Source organism: Varanus komodoensis, unplaced genomic scaffold (assembly GCF_004798865.1).
Source record: "Varanus komodoensis strain SLA01 unplaced genomic scaffold, ASM479886v1 scaffold42, whole genome shotgun sequence".
NCBI classification, from domain to species: Eukaryota; Metazoa; Chordata; class Lepidosauria; order Squamata; family Varanidae; genus Varanus; species Varanus komodoensis.
The window spans coordinates 4109987-4126816 of NW_025335972.1; the positions used below are offsets into that span (position 1 = coordinate 4109987).

At 45.6% G+C, this 16830-nt stretch overlaps 1 protein-coding gene across 1 annotated transcript; it reads left to right on the forward strand.

Moving 5' to 3' along the window:
* The first annotated feature begins 391 nt into the window (after positions 1-391).
* MRPL4 (mitochondrial ribosomal protein L4) lies at positions 392-15983 on the forward strand. Its single transcript, XM_044443721.1, has 9 exons — positions 392-618; positions 2766-2850; positions 8016-8184; positions 9068-9119; positions 11104-11221; positions 11541-11647; positions 12562-12671; positions 14257-14327; positions 15738-15983. The coding sequence occupies exons 1-9, from the start codon at positions 571-573 to the stop codon at positions 15881-15883; spliced, it is 906 nt and encodes a 301-aa protein (XP_044299656.1). The 5' UTR covers positions 392-570; the 3' UTR covers positions 15884-15983.
* The last annotated feature ends 847 nt before the right edge of the window (positions 15984-16830 follow it).

Below are 16830 nucleotides of genomic sequence, written 5' to 3' on the forward strand. Positions count from 1 at the left end.
CGAACGAACTTCACGCCGAACGGATGCGAGCCCCGCCCCCTACTGGGGGACGGCACGTAAGCCGCCTTCCCTAGTGTCCAGATGCGCTGGACTACATCACACCTCATGCTACATGTGCCAGCTGACAACACGGAAGCTGTAGTCCAACACATCTGGAGGGCGTCAGGTTGGGGAATACCGTCCCGGCCCGAACCCCAACCGCTCTACAATCAAACCCCGTGCAAATAAACCGGAAGTGAGTGCGAACAGATGCTTTGCCCGCCTTTTAGTCCGCCCGCCATTTACTCGTCACTTCCGGGACCGCTATCCCTGCTCTTGGTTTGAATGTGGCCCCCGCCGGGCCCTCCCTGCGCCGACAGTCCTTGACACGCTCCAGAGCAAAGCGGACCGGTGGCCATGAGGAACGCGGCTGCGTTTATCTCCTCACTGTGTCTTTAAAAATAGGCAATCGATGTGCGCGCGAAAAGAGCGCTTCCGAGTTGATGTCATCAGAGCGCCGGAAGTAGGCCTACCTACTGCCCCGCATGTGCTGCTCGCGTAGCCCGGCGAGGCACCGAAGCCGCCGGCGCGATGATGCGGCTCGGTGTCCTGTCGTTGAGTCGGGCAGCTCCGTCGCGGGTGAGGGTGACGACGGGCGAGGGAGGGAGCGAGCGAGGCCACGGGCGGAGGGAGAATCCTACGAAGGGCAGGAAAGGCACAGGGCAGCCTTGCCCTACCTGGTGCCTTCCAGCTACGCAGCCTGCTAATACATCATAACCCAGAGCCTGTCTGGTCCTGCACCCTCCTTCCCCACGCAATGGCCAACCAGCACACCCACAAGCAAAGCATTGAGGCAACAGCCTTCTCTTAATCTCTACCCCTTCCCCACACGGCTGGCGTGTAGTGATAGGCAGTCTCCCAGCTCATAGAGATCTGTTGGTATGTTTTGCCTTCGATTTTGGCTAGTTAATTTCCAGAGCCGCTGATGTTAACACTGACTGCCATATCTTATGGCAGCAAACAACTTCCATTACATTGCACATGAATTACGTGAAGAAGTACTTTTTTTATGGCCTGATCTACTGAATCAATGAATTATTTTTATTAATTTGCAGTAAGAGGCTATCATGAGATAAGATTTTCTTGACAGCATGTAGAACAATTGGTCATAAAAATATTTACACTTAATATCAAAATGCTACAGCTACAGTCATTATTATTTATATATAGCAACATATTTTAAACCTATAAACAATTATAATAAAAACAAAAGCATTCATATAAAACATTTCCAAGAAGATTAAAACCAAATATCCAAAGTGCAGTAGTTAACAAAATTCTTTTTCCAGTCATCCCAGTAGGGTGCAGACTAGGTGATAACCATGGCCTGTGTTCAGAAGAAACTACTCTCAGTTGTATTTATAGCCCCAAAGTTGCTATAGGAAGTGCATGTATATCTTCTTTTGTCACAGGAACAGACTTGTGGCCACAGAGGTTCCTGTCTTGATTTGTTAATAAGAGGGAAAGGAGTTGCCATGTCAGATCAGACCAGTGATTTGTACAGTGTAGCAATTAGTTTTAGCCAAGTCAAGGGTTCTTGGAAAGCTTACAGGTTGTCCACACATTGCTGTTTTTCCCAGTACCTGGTACATCCAGGTCCATGTCTCTGTAGCTTTGTTAAAGGCAGGTAATAGCTTTGTTTAGGTATAAACTGTTTATAGACCCATTTTCCTTGAGTTTGTTCACTTCTTTTTCTAAAGTGTAGTGGCTATCACCACCCTATCTTTGTCAATCCACTTGAACCCTAAGCTACCGAAAACATCCCTGATAGATGTCTGACACAGCTTTCTTTAACTTGCTGCCCTACAGATGTACTGAAAACTTCATATACATGTCCTGGCTGCGGATGACGGGAGTAGAACTCTATATGTAGAGATTGACCAGGTTGGGAACAGCTGATCCAAAGGTCTGGTGGGAGGGCAGTGACAATTTTTTTGCCATAGGCAGGAAGGTGGTGCCTTTTTTCACTGTGCCACTGAAAGGTGTTTAAGGCAAAATCTAGCCTTTAGATATCATCTGTAGAGAGCAAAAGTATATGCCAAAGCATGGCCTTCTTTCTTTTTCAGTACAACATCACTAATTAAACTTAGAAAAAAGATATCAACAAAAAAGTAGGTCCCTTCCTTAGAGAGGTTACTACATGTATTTCAGTAGTGAGGGGAGACATTGACTAGGTTTTGATGTATCATGGATTACTTACCCTTAAACCAAGGGTTATGTAAAGGCTGTTTAACTGTTGCATAACCCACACTTGTTGGATTTGCACAATATGACATCCCCTGAGTGGGGTTTTCAAATTCAAACTGTCCAGCATGTACTGCAGCTTCACTCTGGGTTAAGTAACCCGTGCTGAGCTGTCATGTGCAAACATCCCGAATGGGTGTGGGAGGGGCATGCAGTAGAAATGGACAATGGGGTGATATGGGAAAATGCAGTTACATATTATAGTTTTATTTTATATATGCATAAAACTGGTCCTCTGCTGCATTTTATATGGGCTGTGAGGGTCTATAAGGAAGACTTGGGTAAACCTAGAAAACTATTGGAAACTTGGGGTTTGAGGGTGGTGGTAGCAAGCTGATATTATGCTCATGTGAAGATTTAGGCAGAGGCATCACCAATGGAGAACAAACATTTTTTAAGGGAGCTGTCTATTGTTTTGCTTGTTTGTGTAGATGCAGTTTATAAGAGATCTCATGTACCTTTTTTTTAATGTCCACCCCAAGCTTTTGTCTACGCTGTCAAACCAGACTGGCATTCTGGGCAACTCCACTGTTTCCACTAATGTGGTAGATGCAGCTTTACCAAGAGGTAAGCCTTTTTCATGACAGTAGAGCATGCATAAATTTATTTGCTGTATTTTTGTTTTTCCTTCAGGGCACTCAGTGTGGCTCACATAGTTTTAGCTTCCACAAGTTGTGGGTTATGGTGGGCACAGGTCCCAGTGACCTGACTTCAGGTCACCAAATGATCTTTGTGGCTGTCTGGGGATTTGAGCCTTGGTCACCCCAGTCCTGGTCTGACACACTAGCCACAATGCCACTCTGATATGCTATTGCACTCTCAAGTATTACCAGCATTTCATTAAAATAGTTTCTAAGTGAAGCTTATGATCTGTTAGAATAAAATGTGGTTTTCTGCAGAAATAATTGCTTTAATAGAAACTACCAAAAAAACTTTTGATACAGGACAAAATTAACATGACATATTTCTAAAGTTCTGTATGCTAAGTATCAGTAACACATGCTGCATTAAAACACAGTCAATATAGACTAATAGGTGTTTACCTGATTCAAGATTTTCCACCCCCACCCCATCCCCTCACACACATACACCATTCATTGCAGACAGTTTTTGGGTGAGAACCAACTTGTCCTCCTCTAGTACAGTAGTCCTTGGCTTAGAGAAGCCTTCCCCAGCTTGGTGCCTCCCAGAGATTTTGACCTTCAACTCCCAGCAGCCCTAGTCAGCATGGCCAGTGGTCAGAAATCCTGGGAATTAAAGTCCAAAAGGTATGAAGGATACCAGATCAGAGAAGCCTTCAGAGGAAAGAGGTGGGAGCTCTGGGTAATCTGCCTTAGGAATCTAACAGACTCTCTCTCTCTCTCTCTCTCTCTCTCTCTCTCTCTCTCTCTCTCTCTGATTAAGTTTTATTTGAAATTATAATCCTAAAAAGACAAAAAGAAAACTACAAACAACATCCATCATCAAAAACATTGAGCCTGCTGGGTCAGCCCCCACACCCTTCTCTCTCCATTTATTAACTTAAAAACATATTTAAATCTATGCGAAGTCCCGTTTCTCTAGCCAATAATAAAAAGAGTCCCAAGTTTGATAGAAGTCAGTATCTTCCTTCTCCTTCAATGATAAAGTCAATCTATCCATGTCTGCACAATCCAGGATCTTTTTTAGAATCAGTTCATTGGTGGGTAGTTCTTCACTTTTCCAGTGTTGAGCGAATGCAGCCCTCGCCACAGTGATTACATGTAAAAACAAATACATTTCTTGTTTACTAATGTCTTCCGGTATAATGCCTAATAAAAAAACTTCAGGTTTAAAAGCTAAGGATTTTGTAACATTTCCTCAAGCCATTTATGTATTTTAATCCAATACTTTTTCACATTATCACAAGTCCACCACATATAGTAAAAGTACCCAATATATGTTTACATTTCCAACATCCATTTGACATATTTGGAAACATCTTAGCTAATCTATTTGGCTACAGATACCATCTATAAAACATTTTATACAAGTTTTCTTTATACGAAGTTGCTAATGTTACCTTGATATTTCTCTCCCACAGCTTTTGCCACTTTTCTAATTCAATATTATATCCAAAATTTTGTGCCCATGTTATCATAGTTTCCTTAACCTGTTTGTCTTTTCCTATTAAGTAAGAAGTCATATAATCTTTTAATCATTTTCTCATCTGATTTAAACATCACTTGATCAAACGCTGTTAGTTCCTTATAAAAACCCCACACTTTACAATCTTTAGCATATCTCGATTGTATCTGCAGCTTATGCCACCAAGAGATATTAGATCCCTGTTCTTGTGTTTCTTGATTCAATTTCAGTCCTCCATCCTTATCCAAAATGTCATCATATCTTATAATCCCTTCAAAATTCAATGCATTTGGATACACAAACGCTTCCATGGGTGAAAGCCATCTTGGTAATTTATTATACAATTTTATCTTTAACTTTTCCCACACTGACATTAATGATTTTCTAATATAGTGACTTAAAAAAGAACCATGTGACTTAGCCTTCTCATACCACATATAAGGGTGCCAGCCCATTTGCAAATTGTGTCCTTCAAGATGCAAAATTTTCTTATTTCTTAAAGTTACCCATTCTTTTAGCCATGTTAAAACAGAAGCTTGATAATACAACATCCAACCAGGGAGACCAAAACCCCCATTCTCTTTAGCTTTCTGAAGTATTTTTAATTTAATCCTTGGTTTCTTCTTTCTCCATATAAATCTTGAAATTTGAAAATTTAAATCATAAAAAGAATTTGTATCAATTTTTATGAAAATCATTTGAAATGAAAACAAAAGCTTTGGAAATATATTCATTTTAACAAGTGCGATTCTTCCCAGCAAAGATAATTGCAAATTAGCCCATTTTTCCAAATCACCCTTAATATCCTTCAATAGTTTATCATAATTGTTTTCTTTCAAAGTAGTACACCTAGCTGTAAGATAAATTCCCATATACTTAACCTTTTTAACAATCTATAAATTATTATATGTATCTTATTGTGTGGTAAGCCGCCCCGAGGCTTCGGCAAGGGGCGGCATAGAAATTTAATAATAATAATAATAATAATAATAATAATAATAATAATAATAATAATAAATCTACTTGTTCCTGCAAGGCTTTTCTCTGGTCTTGTGTAACATTTTTTACTAACAGTTTCGTCTTTTCTCTATTTATTTTCATTCCAGTAACCACCATATTCTTCAGTCCTTTGTAGGAGTTTAGGCATTGTTCCAAAGGGTTCCTCCGTTATAAAAACCAGGTCATCAGCAAATGCTTGCAATTTGTAGCTTTCATCTCTAATTCTAGTACCTTTAATGTCCACATTATCCCTGATATTTCTGTTCAACACTTCTAAAATCAGTATAAACAACAGAGGTGATAACGGGCATCCTTGTCTTGTACCCTTTTGTATCTCTATAATCTTTGTAAATTCTCCATTAATTATAATCCTAGCCGACTGCTTTTGATAAATGCTTGATATCGCATTAGTAAACTTTTTACCAAACTCCATTTGGGCCATCTGTTGCTTCATAAATTGCCAGTTGACATTATCAAAGTCTTTCTGTGCGTCCATAAATAATAAAGCCATTGGTTTTTCCGTATGTATCTCATAATACTCTAGGATATCTAAGATAGTTCTCAAATTATTCCTCATTTGTCTTTTAGGCAAAAAGCCATTTTGATCTGAATGAATAAAGTCTATTAGAAACTTCTTTAATCTTTCTGCCATTATGGAGGCAAAAATTTTGTAATCCACATTTAATAATGATATAGGTCTATAATTTTAGGAATCTAACAGACTCTCAAATGCTTAAAATATTGCTAACAAAATTTTAGAGACTGACCATCTGAAAATGCTATGCAAGTATGTAGACACTGAAAATGTTTTGTTGTAACCATGTGTAACACATCTGATGCTAGGAGCTAGTTATTTGAAACTTTTCCAGTCCTACTTGGAAAATTTTATTGGGCTTTATTAGATTAATAGATAAGGGCTCTATTTTTAAAAAATCTGATTATAGGCTTTTAAATCACACACTTGTAGTAAGGAAACATTTTCTCTAGGTGACTGAGAAAGAAAGCATTTATAAATTGAATCTGAGTTAGTTTCTTTCTTTCTTTCTTTCTTTCTTTCTTTCTTTCTTTCTTTCTTTCTTTCTTCAGTATGTCAGAAATTAATAAGATGTTTATGTATATAGCCTTGTGAAAATCTATATGGGTGAATTAGCATATTCTATCTATCTACCTATTTAAAATTTTTGTATGCCCTTACCACATGCCTTGGCATCTCGGGACGGCTCACAATATATACAATTAAAAACAATACAATAATCTTTATAAATAACAAATTCCATAAAATGTTATATAATAAAACAAAAACAAAAAGAGTAACTGTTAATGATAAAGTATTAGTTTTTAAAATAGCAACTAAATAAAAAGGTTTTAACCTGGTGCCAAAAAGAATATAGACTCGGCACCAGGTGCACCTCTCCAGGGAGCGCATTCCATAATCTGGGCACCACCACAGAGAAGGCCCTGCTCCGGGTAGATGTTCTTTTTATCTCCTTTACAGAGGGCTCCCGGAGCAGAGCCTCTCCCACAGATCTTAAGGGGCATGAGGGCATGTAAGGGAAGAGGCGCTCCCTCAGGTATCCTGGTCCTAAGCTGTTCAGGGCTTTATATGTTAAAACCAGCACCTTGAATTGGGCCCGGACTTCAACTGGAAGCCAGTGTAGCTGGTAGAGGACCAGTGTTATATGAAAATAACGACCGGTCCCTGTCAGCAGTCTGGCAGCTCTGTTCTGTACTAGCTGAAGTATCTGGACCATTTTCAAGGGCAGCCCCATGTAGAGCACATTACAGTAATCCAACCGGGAGGTTACCAGAGCATGAATCACCATTGCTAGGCAGTGCTTGTTCAGGTAAGGGCAGAGCTGATGGATCAGCCGAAGCTATAGGAAAACACTCCTTGCCACCGCTGCCACCTGGGATTCCAGTGACAGCTCTGGGTCAAGGAGCACTCCCAAGCTGCAGACCCTGTCCTTTAGAGGGAGTGCTACCCCGTCCAGGACAAGGTCAAAGTCACTTACCTGAAACTGCGATCCGCCCACCAACATGACTTTTGTCTTATCTGGATTGAGTTTCAGTTTATTGATCCTCATCCAGCCCATTACCTCGGCCAGGCACTGGTTCAGCACAGCCACCGCTTCACCTGGAGTAGATGTAAACAAGAGGTAGAGCTGGTTGTCATCAGCATACTGGTGACACCGCAGCCCAAACCTCCTGATGACCTCTCCCAGCGGTTTCATGCAGATGTTGTAAAGCATGGGGGACAAAACAGAGCCCTGCAGAACTCCATGGCAAAGCTGCCATGGTGCAGAACTATAGTCCCCCAGCACCACCTTCTGGAGTCGGCCAGCCAGGTAGGAGCGGAACCACTGCCAAGCAGAGTCCCCAACTCCTAACCTGGCCAGCCTATCCAGAAGGATACCATGGTCGATGGTATCGAAAGCTGCTGAGAGGTCCAGGAGAACCAACAGGGACGCACTCCCCCTGTCCCTCTCCCTGCACAGGTCATCGTACAGGGCGACCAAGGCAGATTCAAATGTTGCATTGATTTGCAACATTTAAAAATCATTACAAGTGAGACTTACCTGAAGTTACATCACCAGTGTGATGGTTCTGTATCTTTTGCTTCTCTTTAGAGACACATCCTGAGGTGGTCTGTGGTGACCCGATCCTACGGAAATGCAACATTGCCATTCCCAAGCACCTCACACCTGTCCAGGCCTGGGTGGAGTCTCTGAAACATTATGATGCCAAGCACATAGGGCTGACAGACTTGCATCCTGATGTGTTTGCAGTAATGCCACGGTAAGAACTGAAATTTTGTGCATGCTTCTTGCAGGCGTGGCTGGAAATGTGCAAGAATGGTGCTCTTGAATAAAGCTTTAATTCAGGAGTAGTGGGGAACAGGGGAAGCAGAGTGCTGATAGAGAAAGGGTAGGATGTTCATTGCATTTTTGTTAAATAGATTTCTAGACCAATAGTCAAACCTTTACAGATGGTTTAAAAATTCCATTCTAAAAATGCAAGTCAATAACATGATGTAAAGCCATTATAAGCAACTTAATAATTATAAACGCTCAACTGGAAATCCCAAAACCATTCAGGATCATATCTTATTACTGTCAAATGTCTTAACCTAGCACTGAGAAGATGATGATGTTGGTGCCAAGTGGGCTTGCTGCACAGAGTTTCTGTCACTGGGGGTCACCATTTTGTTGTCATGTGCCACATTTCTCCTTCCCTGATTTAAATGGGGTAAGGCTTGACACACATGAGTTTGGAGTACAACAGGAATCACCGAAATACCTGGCTGGCCCTGTCCACATGCACCATAGGAGCAAAATGCCTGCACCATCCCTTAGATTTGGCTTTGTTGCAGGAGTTTTTCAGTTAGTTTTTTAGTTTTATAGCCACGTTTATAGGGGTAAAAATAAAAAAAAAAAGCCCACATTCTAGGTTCAGACCAAAATCTGGCATCCTGCTGACTACCACAGACAAGGCTGCAAGACTACCAAGTCTACCTCAGATAAGGCTTCAGGCATCGGTGTAACCATCCTGCCTTACATTCCCAAACATGTGGGCCCCATTTCTTCCTCTCTCAGCTGCCGCTGTTGTGTCATCCAATTCTTGTAAGCAAGGCCTCTGGCTAACTATTGTATTGTCTCTCCCTGTTGTGTTTTCCCCTCAGCATCGACATCCTACACACGGTGGTCACCTGGCAGCGGAATTTCAAGAGAATTGTAAGTGTTGGGAGGTTTGCGGGAATGTAAGATGGGGTCTTGGAGGCAGCATCCTGGCCCTGGGCTGCCTAGCCAGAGAGGGGCCAGCCAGACGCCTTTGTGCCAAGCCATGGAAGGAGGAAGCTGCTTGCATTTCCAGGACAGAGCCCTAATACAAAACTGGAGAAGTCTGGAAATTGTAGGTTTCCCCCAGCCTGCAGAAAGAATGTCTTTTTTGGAAAAGTAATGCTGTGTCAAGCAGTGAGGTGGGGTGGACCTTTTTCCATTTCATGCATTCATTAGTAACAATTAATGGATGCCAGTTATGAGTACAATATTAACTAAGCTTGTGGTTAGTGTGTTTTTGATGCTGGTTCTTTGCAATGCGTATGCCACTGAAATGCATGTAAGTAAAAGGCGGTGATTGTGAAACAGAAGGCAGAGAGTTGAATGCTGGTGGAATGAATGAGTGGTTCTCAGCATATCATTCACAATTCTTTGGGTAGCTAAAATTAATTAATTCCCAGCCAGCCATGTTGACCAGGGGGTACTGGGAGCTGTAGTCCAACACATCTGGAGGGCCACAGATTGGGAAAAGCTGAATTGATAGGCCATAAAAACTGGAAACTTGCTGCTTTTTTTTTTAAGAAGGCACAGTTCTTGGCACATTCTGCTTACTCAGTGATATTGTGAAAGTGCAGCATGCATGCATGGCCTCACCCTGTGGTCACATGCCCTTCCTACGCTGCATGTGCTCTTCCCTGGCCCAGCATCTCCCGTCTCCCCTGTGCACTAGGGCACCAGCACGTGCTGTGTGGCTTGTGGGGGTTCAGTGAGGACCAGGCAGGCCTAGCTCCAGGCTGGAGGGATTTGAAGGGTCCTTCAGCAAAGGCCCACTGTGGGTCGGGGGGAGGGGGGCACCCTTGTACCCTCGAATGAGGCTGCATTGGGTACCCTGGGCAAAGGTGGGAGATTCAACCTGGAGGCTCAGAGCCCAGGGCCTGAGGGTACGGTGCCGTGCTTGAGCTTAAAGGACATCTGAGCTAGAAATATTGCTGGTGCTGCTTGCTCTTCTGTGCATCAGTACCAGCAAGGTGGTATTGAAAACCAGATTCAGCTCCCTGAAAATCTCAGCTGCATTTAGAAAGAGGCAGGGAAAGGAAGTTTCTAGCCCTCATGCCTACAGAAATATACTCATAAGTGTGATGGAAAGGCCTGCTGAAATTTCAGACTAAGATAGCTCTGGTTATCTTTTCAATGCTGAGGCTAAAAATATGCATAAAATTTAAGTCCTTATCACGATATAACTGCAGATATATTGCAACTAATTGTTGAGATATTTCAAAATAATGCTGAAATTAGCTTGAAGAAGGGTTTGGATACAGTTTTCTACCCATAATATTTTGAACCCTATTTCTTTAGCCATATACATCTACTGTCCACTTCTTGTTTTAAAAACAAAGTTCCCTTCCTAGTTCCTTAGGAAAGAGAATCTCAGAAGAAGAGAGAGATGCACAAGTAGATTCCAAAGTCTACATCTTGTTCTTGTGCATAATTTGAAAATTGTGTTGGAGTGAGCAATGCTGCATTGGCTATATCAGTGGAATTTGAGCACATTTACATCACCCTGGTTGGTGAATACACCTTCACTGATTTTGACAGGAAGTTGAGAGCAGGTGGGCAGTGTGGGAAAAGAATTATCTTGTATAAGTTTTGCTAGGAAATTTTGGGCCAGAACCTTTATGGGGAAAGGGTTTAGGGGGCGGTAGTGGGAGAGTAGGCATTGATATATGGAGAGTGTTTGCTCTCCAAAGAGTGGAAAAGTCACCCTCCAGGGGTCTTTTTGCTTTTTGCCTCAGCCGTGAATTCCACTGAGTGAGTCACTGAGCTTTAGCCTCACTCGGATAATCATACCAAGGTGCTTCTGTCGTGGTTGTAAGGGTCCCAGAGGTGAAGTCTGGGAAGACCACCCGGCCTAATGCTCTGACCCAGTCTGATCTTTCAGAGCTACGCCAAGACGAAGTCGCGTGCGGAGGTGCGTGGTGGAGGCAGGAAGCCCTGGGCGCAGAAGCACACCGGACGGGCCCGGCATGGCAGCATCCGGTCACCGTTGTGGCGTGGTGGTGAGTGCTGCTTCACCTCGGCTTCTCCCACTCTTTGGAGTGTTGTGGGGTACCTTAACTTTGTATGCCCTGAGGATGCGAGCAGCCCCCTTCAAGCAGCACTGCAAGCTTTCTGTCAGCAGGCCCCGACTACTGACCTTGGCCATACTGCAGTGTCAGGGAGTAGCTGAGCCTGCTGGCCTGGGACTCTGGAGACCTGGTTCTAGCCCCCACTCACAAGGTGGGGGCCATGAGAACAAAATGGCGACACGGTTCATGCGTACCACGTGAGACTGTGGGCAATGACTGTAACAAATGTTTGTCCCTTTCTGCCTCCTAGGTGGTGTGGCCCATGGCCCCCGTGGCCCCACCAGCTACTACTACATGCTCCCCATGAAGGTGCGTGTCCTGGGCCTCAAGGTGGCCCTGACGACCAAACTGGCACAGGTATGAGCTGTAGCTCTGTGTGGACACAGACAGAGGGCTTGGCTGAGCTTCTGGTCCTCACCAGTCTGGCAAGGCTGCGGAATGGGTTGCTCGCCTGCCGTTCCATGTGGGCGCCCACACTTGGTGGTTGTGGAGCACTTTTAGCATTCAAGCACCCACCTACCTGGTCACTGTAAACACTGCAGTGGCCTTGTCAAGTTGGGGGCCTGAGGCTGGGAGAACGTGAAAGGTTCCTAGCATTATCAAGTGGGAAGGGAGCCTGCTTGGCCATGCCCCAAAATTCAGAGCTGGACCATCCTCCCAGGTGGCTGTCCAGCCTCTGCTGAAAAGACCTCTGAGGACAGCCCTGCAGATAGTTGCAGATGCTTCCAGCTGCCTGTCTTGTCTTCAGGCTAGACGTCACCTGCTTCTGCCCACTTTCGCTGTCATAGTTCTCTGTACTGCTTGAGGGAGTTGCAGCTAAGTGCATGTGGAAGGTGCCAGGTTAGGAACGATGGGAGCTGCAGGGTGGGGGGAGAATCCTGTGCTGGAGAACTTTGGCTTTAACTTTTTTTGAAGAAGGTTCATAACCTTCCAGGAAAGCGTGCAGACACTGCCTGCAAAGATACTGTTCCCATCCTGACAGGGAGTCTCTGACTCGTGAGTTGTAGGCGAGAGTCTTAACAAGTTCCTTTTCTACAATGACTCTGTAGGTGGCTTGCAGGCTTGCCCAAGCAGTGGCCATGCTGACCAGGCATGGTTGGTTTTTCCACATGCAAAGCCCGTGTTTTGGCACTGAGCTATTGCTGAGAGACCCAGGCAGTCTGAGGAGAGATTCAAAGGGTTCAAAGGGAAGTAGCTTAACAAACAGGCCACCCCAAACTGCTTTAGAGTCAATAATTGTGCCGCGTCTCTATTTTTTCCTTCCCCTGTAGAATGATCTTCATGTTGTAGACTCTCTAGAGATGCCAACCTCAGACCCCCAATATCTCCTGGATCTGGCCCACTATAGGCACTGGGGAGCATCCGTGTTGATCGTGGACGTGTGAGTTTGCTTCAGGGACTGGCTGGGGATGTGGCTGAAGATGGGGGCAGAGAGTGGGGAGTCTCTTTCAGCGGGAAGGTGGAATTCCATTTTGAAAAAGCAATTCCTTTGGGTGGGTGGAGCCAGAGGCAAAAGAAGAAAAGCAAGAAATAGAAAAAACCCAACCACATATTATAACTTAAAGCTCTTCCTGCCAGGAATGCAGCTTTAGGAGAGGCAGTAAAGCTCTTCGGAACGGGGGAAAATACACAAGAGATAGCAAACCACTCAATGAATGGTGGTTGTGGCAAAGGGGGGTGGTCAAGAAGAAGGATGTGGCCCTCTGAGGAATCCTGGTGGGCTGGATTGGTACCCTCATCCCCCCCTCTGCTGCAGTGGGAGGCTGGCACATCTGAGACAGGGTTTTGGAGGCATCAGGGCGGGATCTTTGCTTGACTGGGTGGGTGATGCTTTCAGCCATGGAGATGGGTTCTGTAATAGCCTACAAGCTTGTGACCATTTTTGCCCATGTCAGTAGTGTTCAGACTGCTTTCCCAGGAAGCCAGGGGTTCTTGAGGCTCAAATAAGTGGATCATTAATGGGTGGAAGGGGCCCCACTGCTGCTTGCTGTGGCCTGAATGAAGCAGACACAGGAGAGTGTGTTGGGTGTGTTCTGGCTGACATGCTCGGTTTGTTCAGGGCCGTGGTAAGAGCCATGCAGCCTTCCTCCTCCGACCTCGGGAGGCACTCGGGAGGGTGGCTCAGCCAGCTCTGCTCTGCTTGCAGTGTCCCAGGTGGACAGGCTGAGAGGGGAGTTCGTCCAAAGAAGCCTTGATCATCAGGCCACCCTGCCACTTGTGTCCAAGGTGGCTTCAGCCTATTGCCCTATAATGGGATCTGGCTAGGGCGTGCTCAGATCACAGCAGATGCGACATTTCTGCCTTAGGATGTGTTCCTGTGCAAAACAGCTCATGTTTAAGTCCACTTGATTTTGGGGGGAGGGGGGTTCTTTAGGAGAGTCCTTAGCCTGAAACACTCACAAGTTGTGCAGAAAGGCCCGTGCTCCTTGTGCATGAGTACAAGATCCCATCTGTCTTCAGAGGTGAAAATTGCGCCCTTGTGGCAGGGCACAGTCCCCTTTGGGCCCTCCTCGTCTCTTGGTGGAGAAGAAGTTGGGCCCTCCCCTGGAGTGCCTTTGCTGCGCTGGCTGGCCCTCCTCCCCACGCAGCTCGCAAAGCTCAGGACTCACCAAGCTCTCGTGGAATCAGCTCTCGCGCATGGGACAAAGTGGGCCGCAGTCCACGGGAGCTTAACTCACAGTGGCTCCATTCAGGCACTGGAGACCTGCTGCCGTTTCGCTTCTGTGGGCAGCCCTCCACAGCCTCGGGGAGGCCTCCGAATCACAGGTGGGCCTGCCATGATCTGGGCTCCCTTCACTAGCCGAAGTGGCTGGTAGTTTAGCACTGCTCTGTGCTGCAGGTGCCCGCAGGGGCAGGTCACGGCACTCCATCCAGCCCTAACGGAGGGAGCTGAGCAGCGTTTTGCGGCCGGGGCTTAATTCTGGGCTCAGGTTCTGCATAATGGCTTCCATCCTTCTGGCTTCCAGCAATGAGATTCCTGAGAACATCAAGCGTGCAGTGAGTGATGTGAAGACCATCGCAGTCCTGCCAGCCATAGGTGAGTGGGCGAGTGAGGGGGCCAGTGGGCAGGGCCTTCTGCGGGATGGCTCCCGCACACCCAGGCAGGCAGCCCACTGCCTCTGGAGGGCCTGGCAGCAGCGCAACTGCCATTTTATGGATGGAGGAGGACACGCTCTGGTCCTGGCCCACCCCTTAGGATTTCTCCCTTCATCTGCACATACCACTCGCTTTGGACTCTTGGTGATCCCTGTCCAGCAAGTGCAAGCTGATGTCTCTGGGCACCAGTTTGCTTGCAGACAGTTTTCTCAGTCGGCCTTCCTCTTCCACATCTTTAATTAAAAGTATTTTCTTGCCATTGTGCATTCAGTCACTATGGAATAGGTTTCTCCAGGTATGAAGCTGTGTTCAGAGGTGCCTGTCAGGACGTTGGGATTCAAGCCAATCTCTGCCTTGCACTCTGCCTTACTCCTCCTCCCAGGAAGCCATTTTGCAGTTGTGCCCAGGACAGCTTCTCAGGCTGCCAGATGTTCCCTGTTTTGCCCTTAAGAGTCTTGCAAAGAAGCAGTACTCACACCCAGGTGGCCTCTGCAGGTGCCTGAGTCATCAGTTCGTGTCTTCAAATTAATCAGTTGCTGTTAGAATTTACAACTATAGGCTGAAGATATTTTCTAGAAATCTTGCGGGCTACTACAGTGCTGAGCATCTTTCTGTACATGGTGAACGTACCTGTGCCTGACAGTGAAGCCCTGGGAATTGCACAGGGAGGCCATTCTCTCCAAAGGGACAGAGGGAATCGCTCTTCCACTCCCAGCCATCTTCCCCCACTTGCTTTCTCCCTCCCCTTTGGAATGCCACATGGGCCCCATTGGGCAGCATGTGCTAACCCACTGAGGCCGTGCTCTGTCTTCCCAGTTCTCACTTGGTTATTCAGGCTGATAGTTGAGAGGCTGACCAGCAGTCTCCTGGAGACCAGGTTGGGCACAGGGGCTTCCAGTTTTCTTACTCTAGATATACTTCTGTCCTCCAGGTGACTTAGAGGGAGAAACAGCAGGGGAGAGGCTGCAGCTCCAGTGGTGAAGCACCTGCTTGCATGTGGAAAGTTCCAGGAGCCACCCCTGGCATCTTGTCATTTGCTTAGGAACAAATCATGCCTGCAGTGAGGAGTGCCGTGGCTGCCCCTTGCTGTGGATTGTACTAGGCTTAGAGGGACCATGAGCCTGTCTTGGTCAGAGGCTGCACCCCGTAATCCTCAGGCTGGGCCACTGCCTCACTTTATGTCTTCTGCAGCACCCTTGGAGTCCTGCTTCTCCACTTAGCACCCCAGCAGATGATCTTGCCATGAAAAGGAGCTGGAAGAGGGCATGATGTGCTTCTGCTGCCCTTCATCTGTGAGTGCCAGTTGCATTGTCCATTTGTCCTGACCGTGGGTCTGTCTCCTCCTCCACAGGTCTTAATGTGTACAGCATGCTCAAGTATCAAACCCTTGTGCTCACCCTGGATACCGTCTCCTTCCTGGAGAAGAAGCTGCTGTGGCATGACGTGCGATACAGACCACTGTACCCCTTCCACTTGCCCTACAGTGACTTTCCATAGCCTTAGTGGCAAAGATGGGGCACGTTTCCTCTCATTTTCTGCACCTGAAGAAGCATCATGTTTGTTCAGTGTGAAATTAAAGTTGTCTGTGAGAGTTATAGCTTGGCTTTAGGTGTAATTGTATTTACAAAAATGTTTTAAATGTTTACACAAGATCTGTGAATTAATGACGTACTGTTGTGGGATTTAAAAAAGCAAGGAAATGGTAGCAGTGATGGGGAAGACCTTGTCAGGTCAGACTAGGGTTTCTCTCCTCTAGCATCTTGTTTCCATACCCAGCCAGCAGATACCGCTGGGAAGCCCAAAAAGAAGGCATCCAACATGTGTGGAGTGGCATTTTTGGTGCAGTAGGATTCTGCAGTTTCCCAGTGGTAGAAACCGTGCTTTGCGCCTTAGCAATTGCAGCTGGACAGTTGAGCTGCCCAAATTATCCTCTGGTCTCCCCCACCGCACAAAATGCCCCCTGCTTTTAGAGCGTTTTCCACTTATACACAGAAATAGAAGCATATCCCATTACTAGGTATGTAAAGTACAGCATGCACAAATGCATCAGTAACATGCTCTTGCCTTACCTGCTTGCTTTCATGTTGATTTGCAGCGGGCACAGACTCCCTTTTACATCAGAACAAAAAAGTGAGATACAACAGATGCAGACCATGGCATTGGTGTTCACAGATAAGTGATTTACCGCATTGCAGGTCTTCTCAGCAACGTGTACTAATTGCTTTCTCAACACATGCACCTGATCTGCTTTCTCCCCAGGCCCATTCAAGGCTTGAACGTTTCTTGCTTTTACATTCCTATTAAACTCGTCTACAAATTTTTGGAAATTATAGGCCTCCGAGATAAAATGTGCTAATTCTTACAAATTTTGATTAGAAGAATTAGAAAACAGGTGATAAGTGCTGATTGGCTAAAATTTTCAAGATATTTCACAATAAAGATTT

What these genes read in the sequence shown, in the direction of transcription:
- MRPL4 (XM_044443721.1), top strand. Translation starts at nt 571, where the DNA reads ATGATGCGGCTCGGTGTCCTGTCGTTGAGTCGGGCAGCTCCGTCGCGG. An exon ending in AGATGCAGCTTTACCAAGAG is followed by an intron (nt 2,851 to 8,015) that starts GTAAGCCTTTTT and finishes GCTTCTCTTTAG; the next exon opens with AGACACATCCTGAGGTGGTC. An exon ending in GTGTTTGCAGTAATGCCACG is followed by an intron (nt 8,185 to 9,067) that starts GTAAGAACTGAA and finishes TTTTCCCCTCAG; the next exon opens with CATCGACATCCTACACACGG.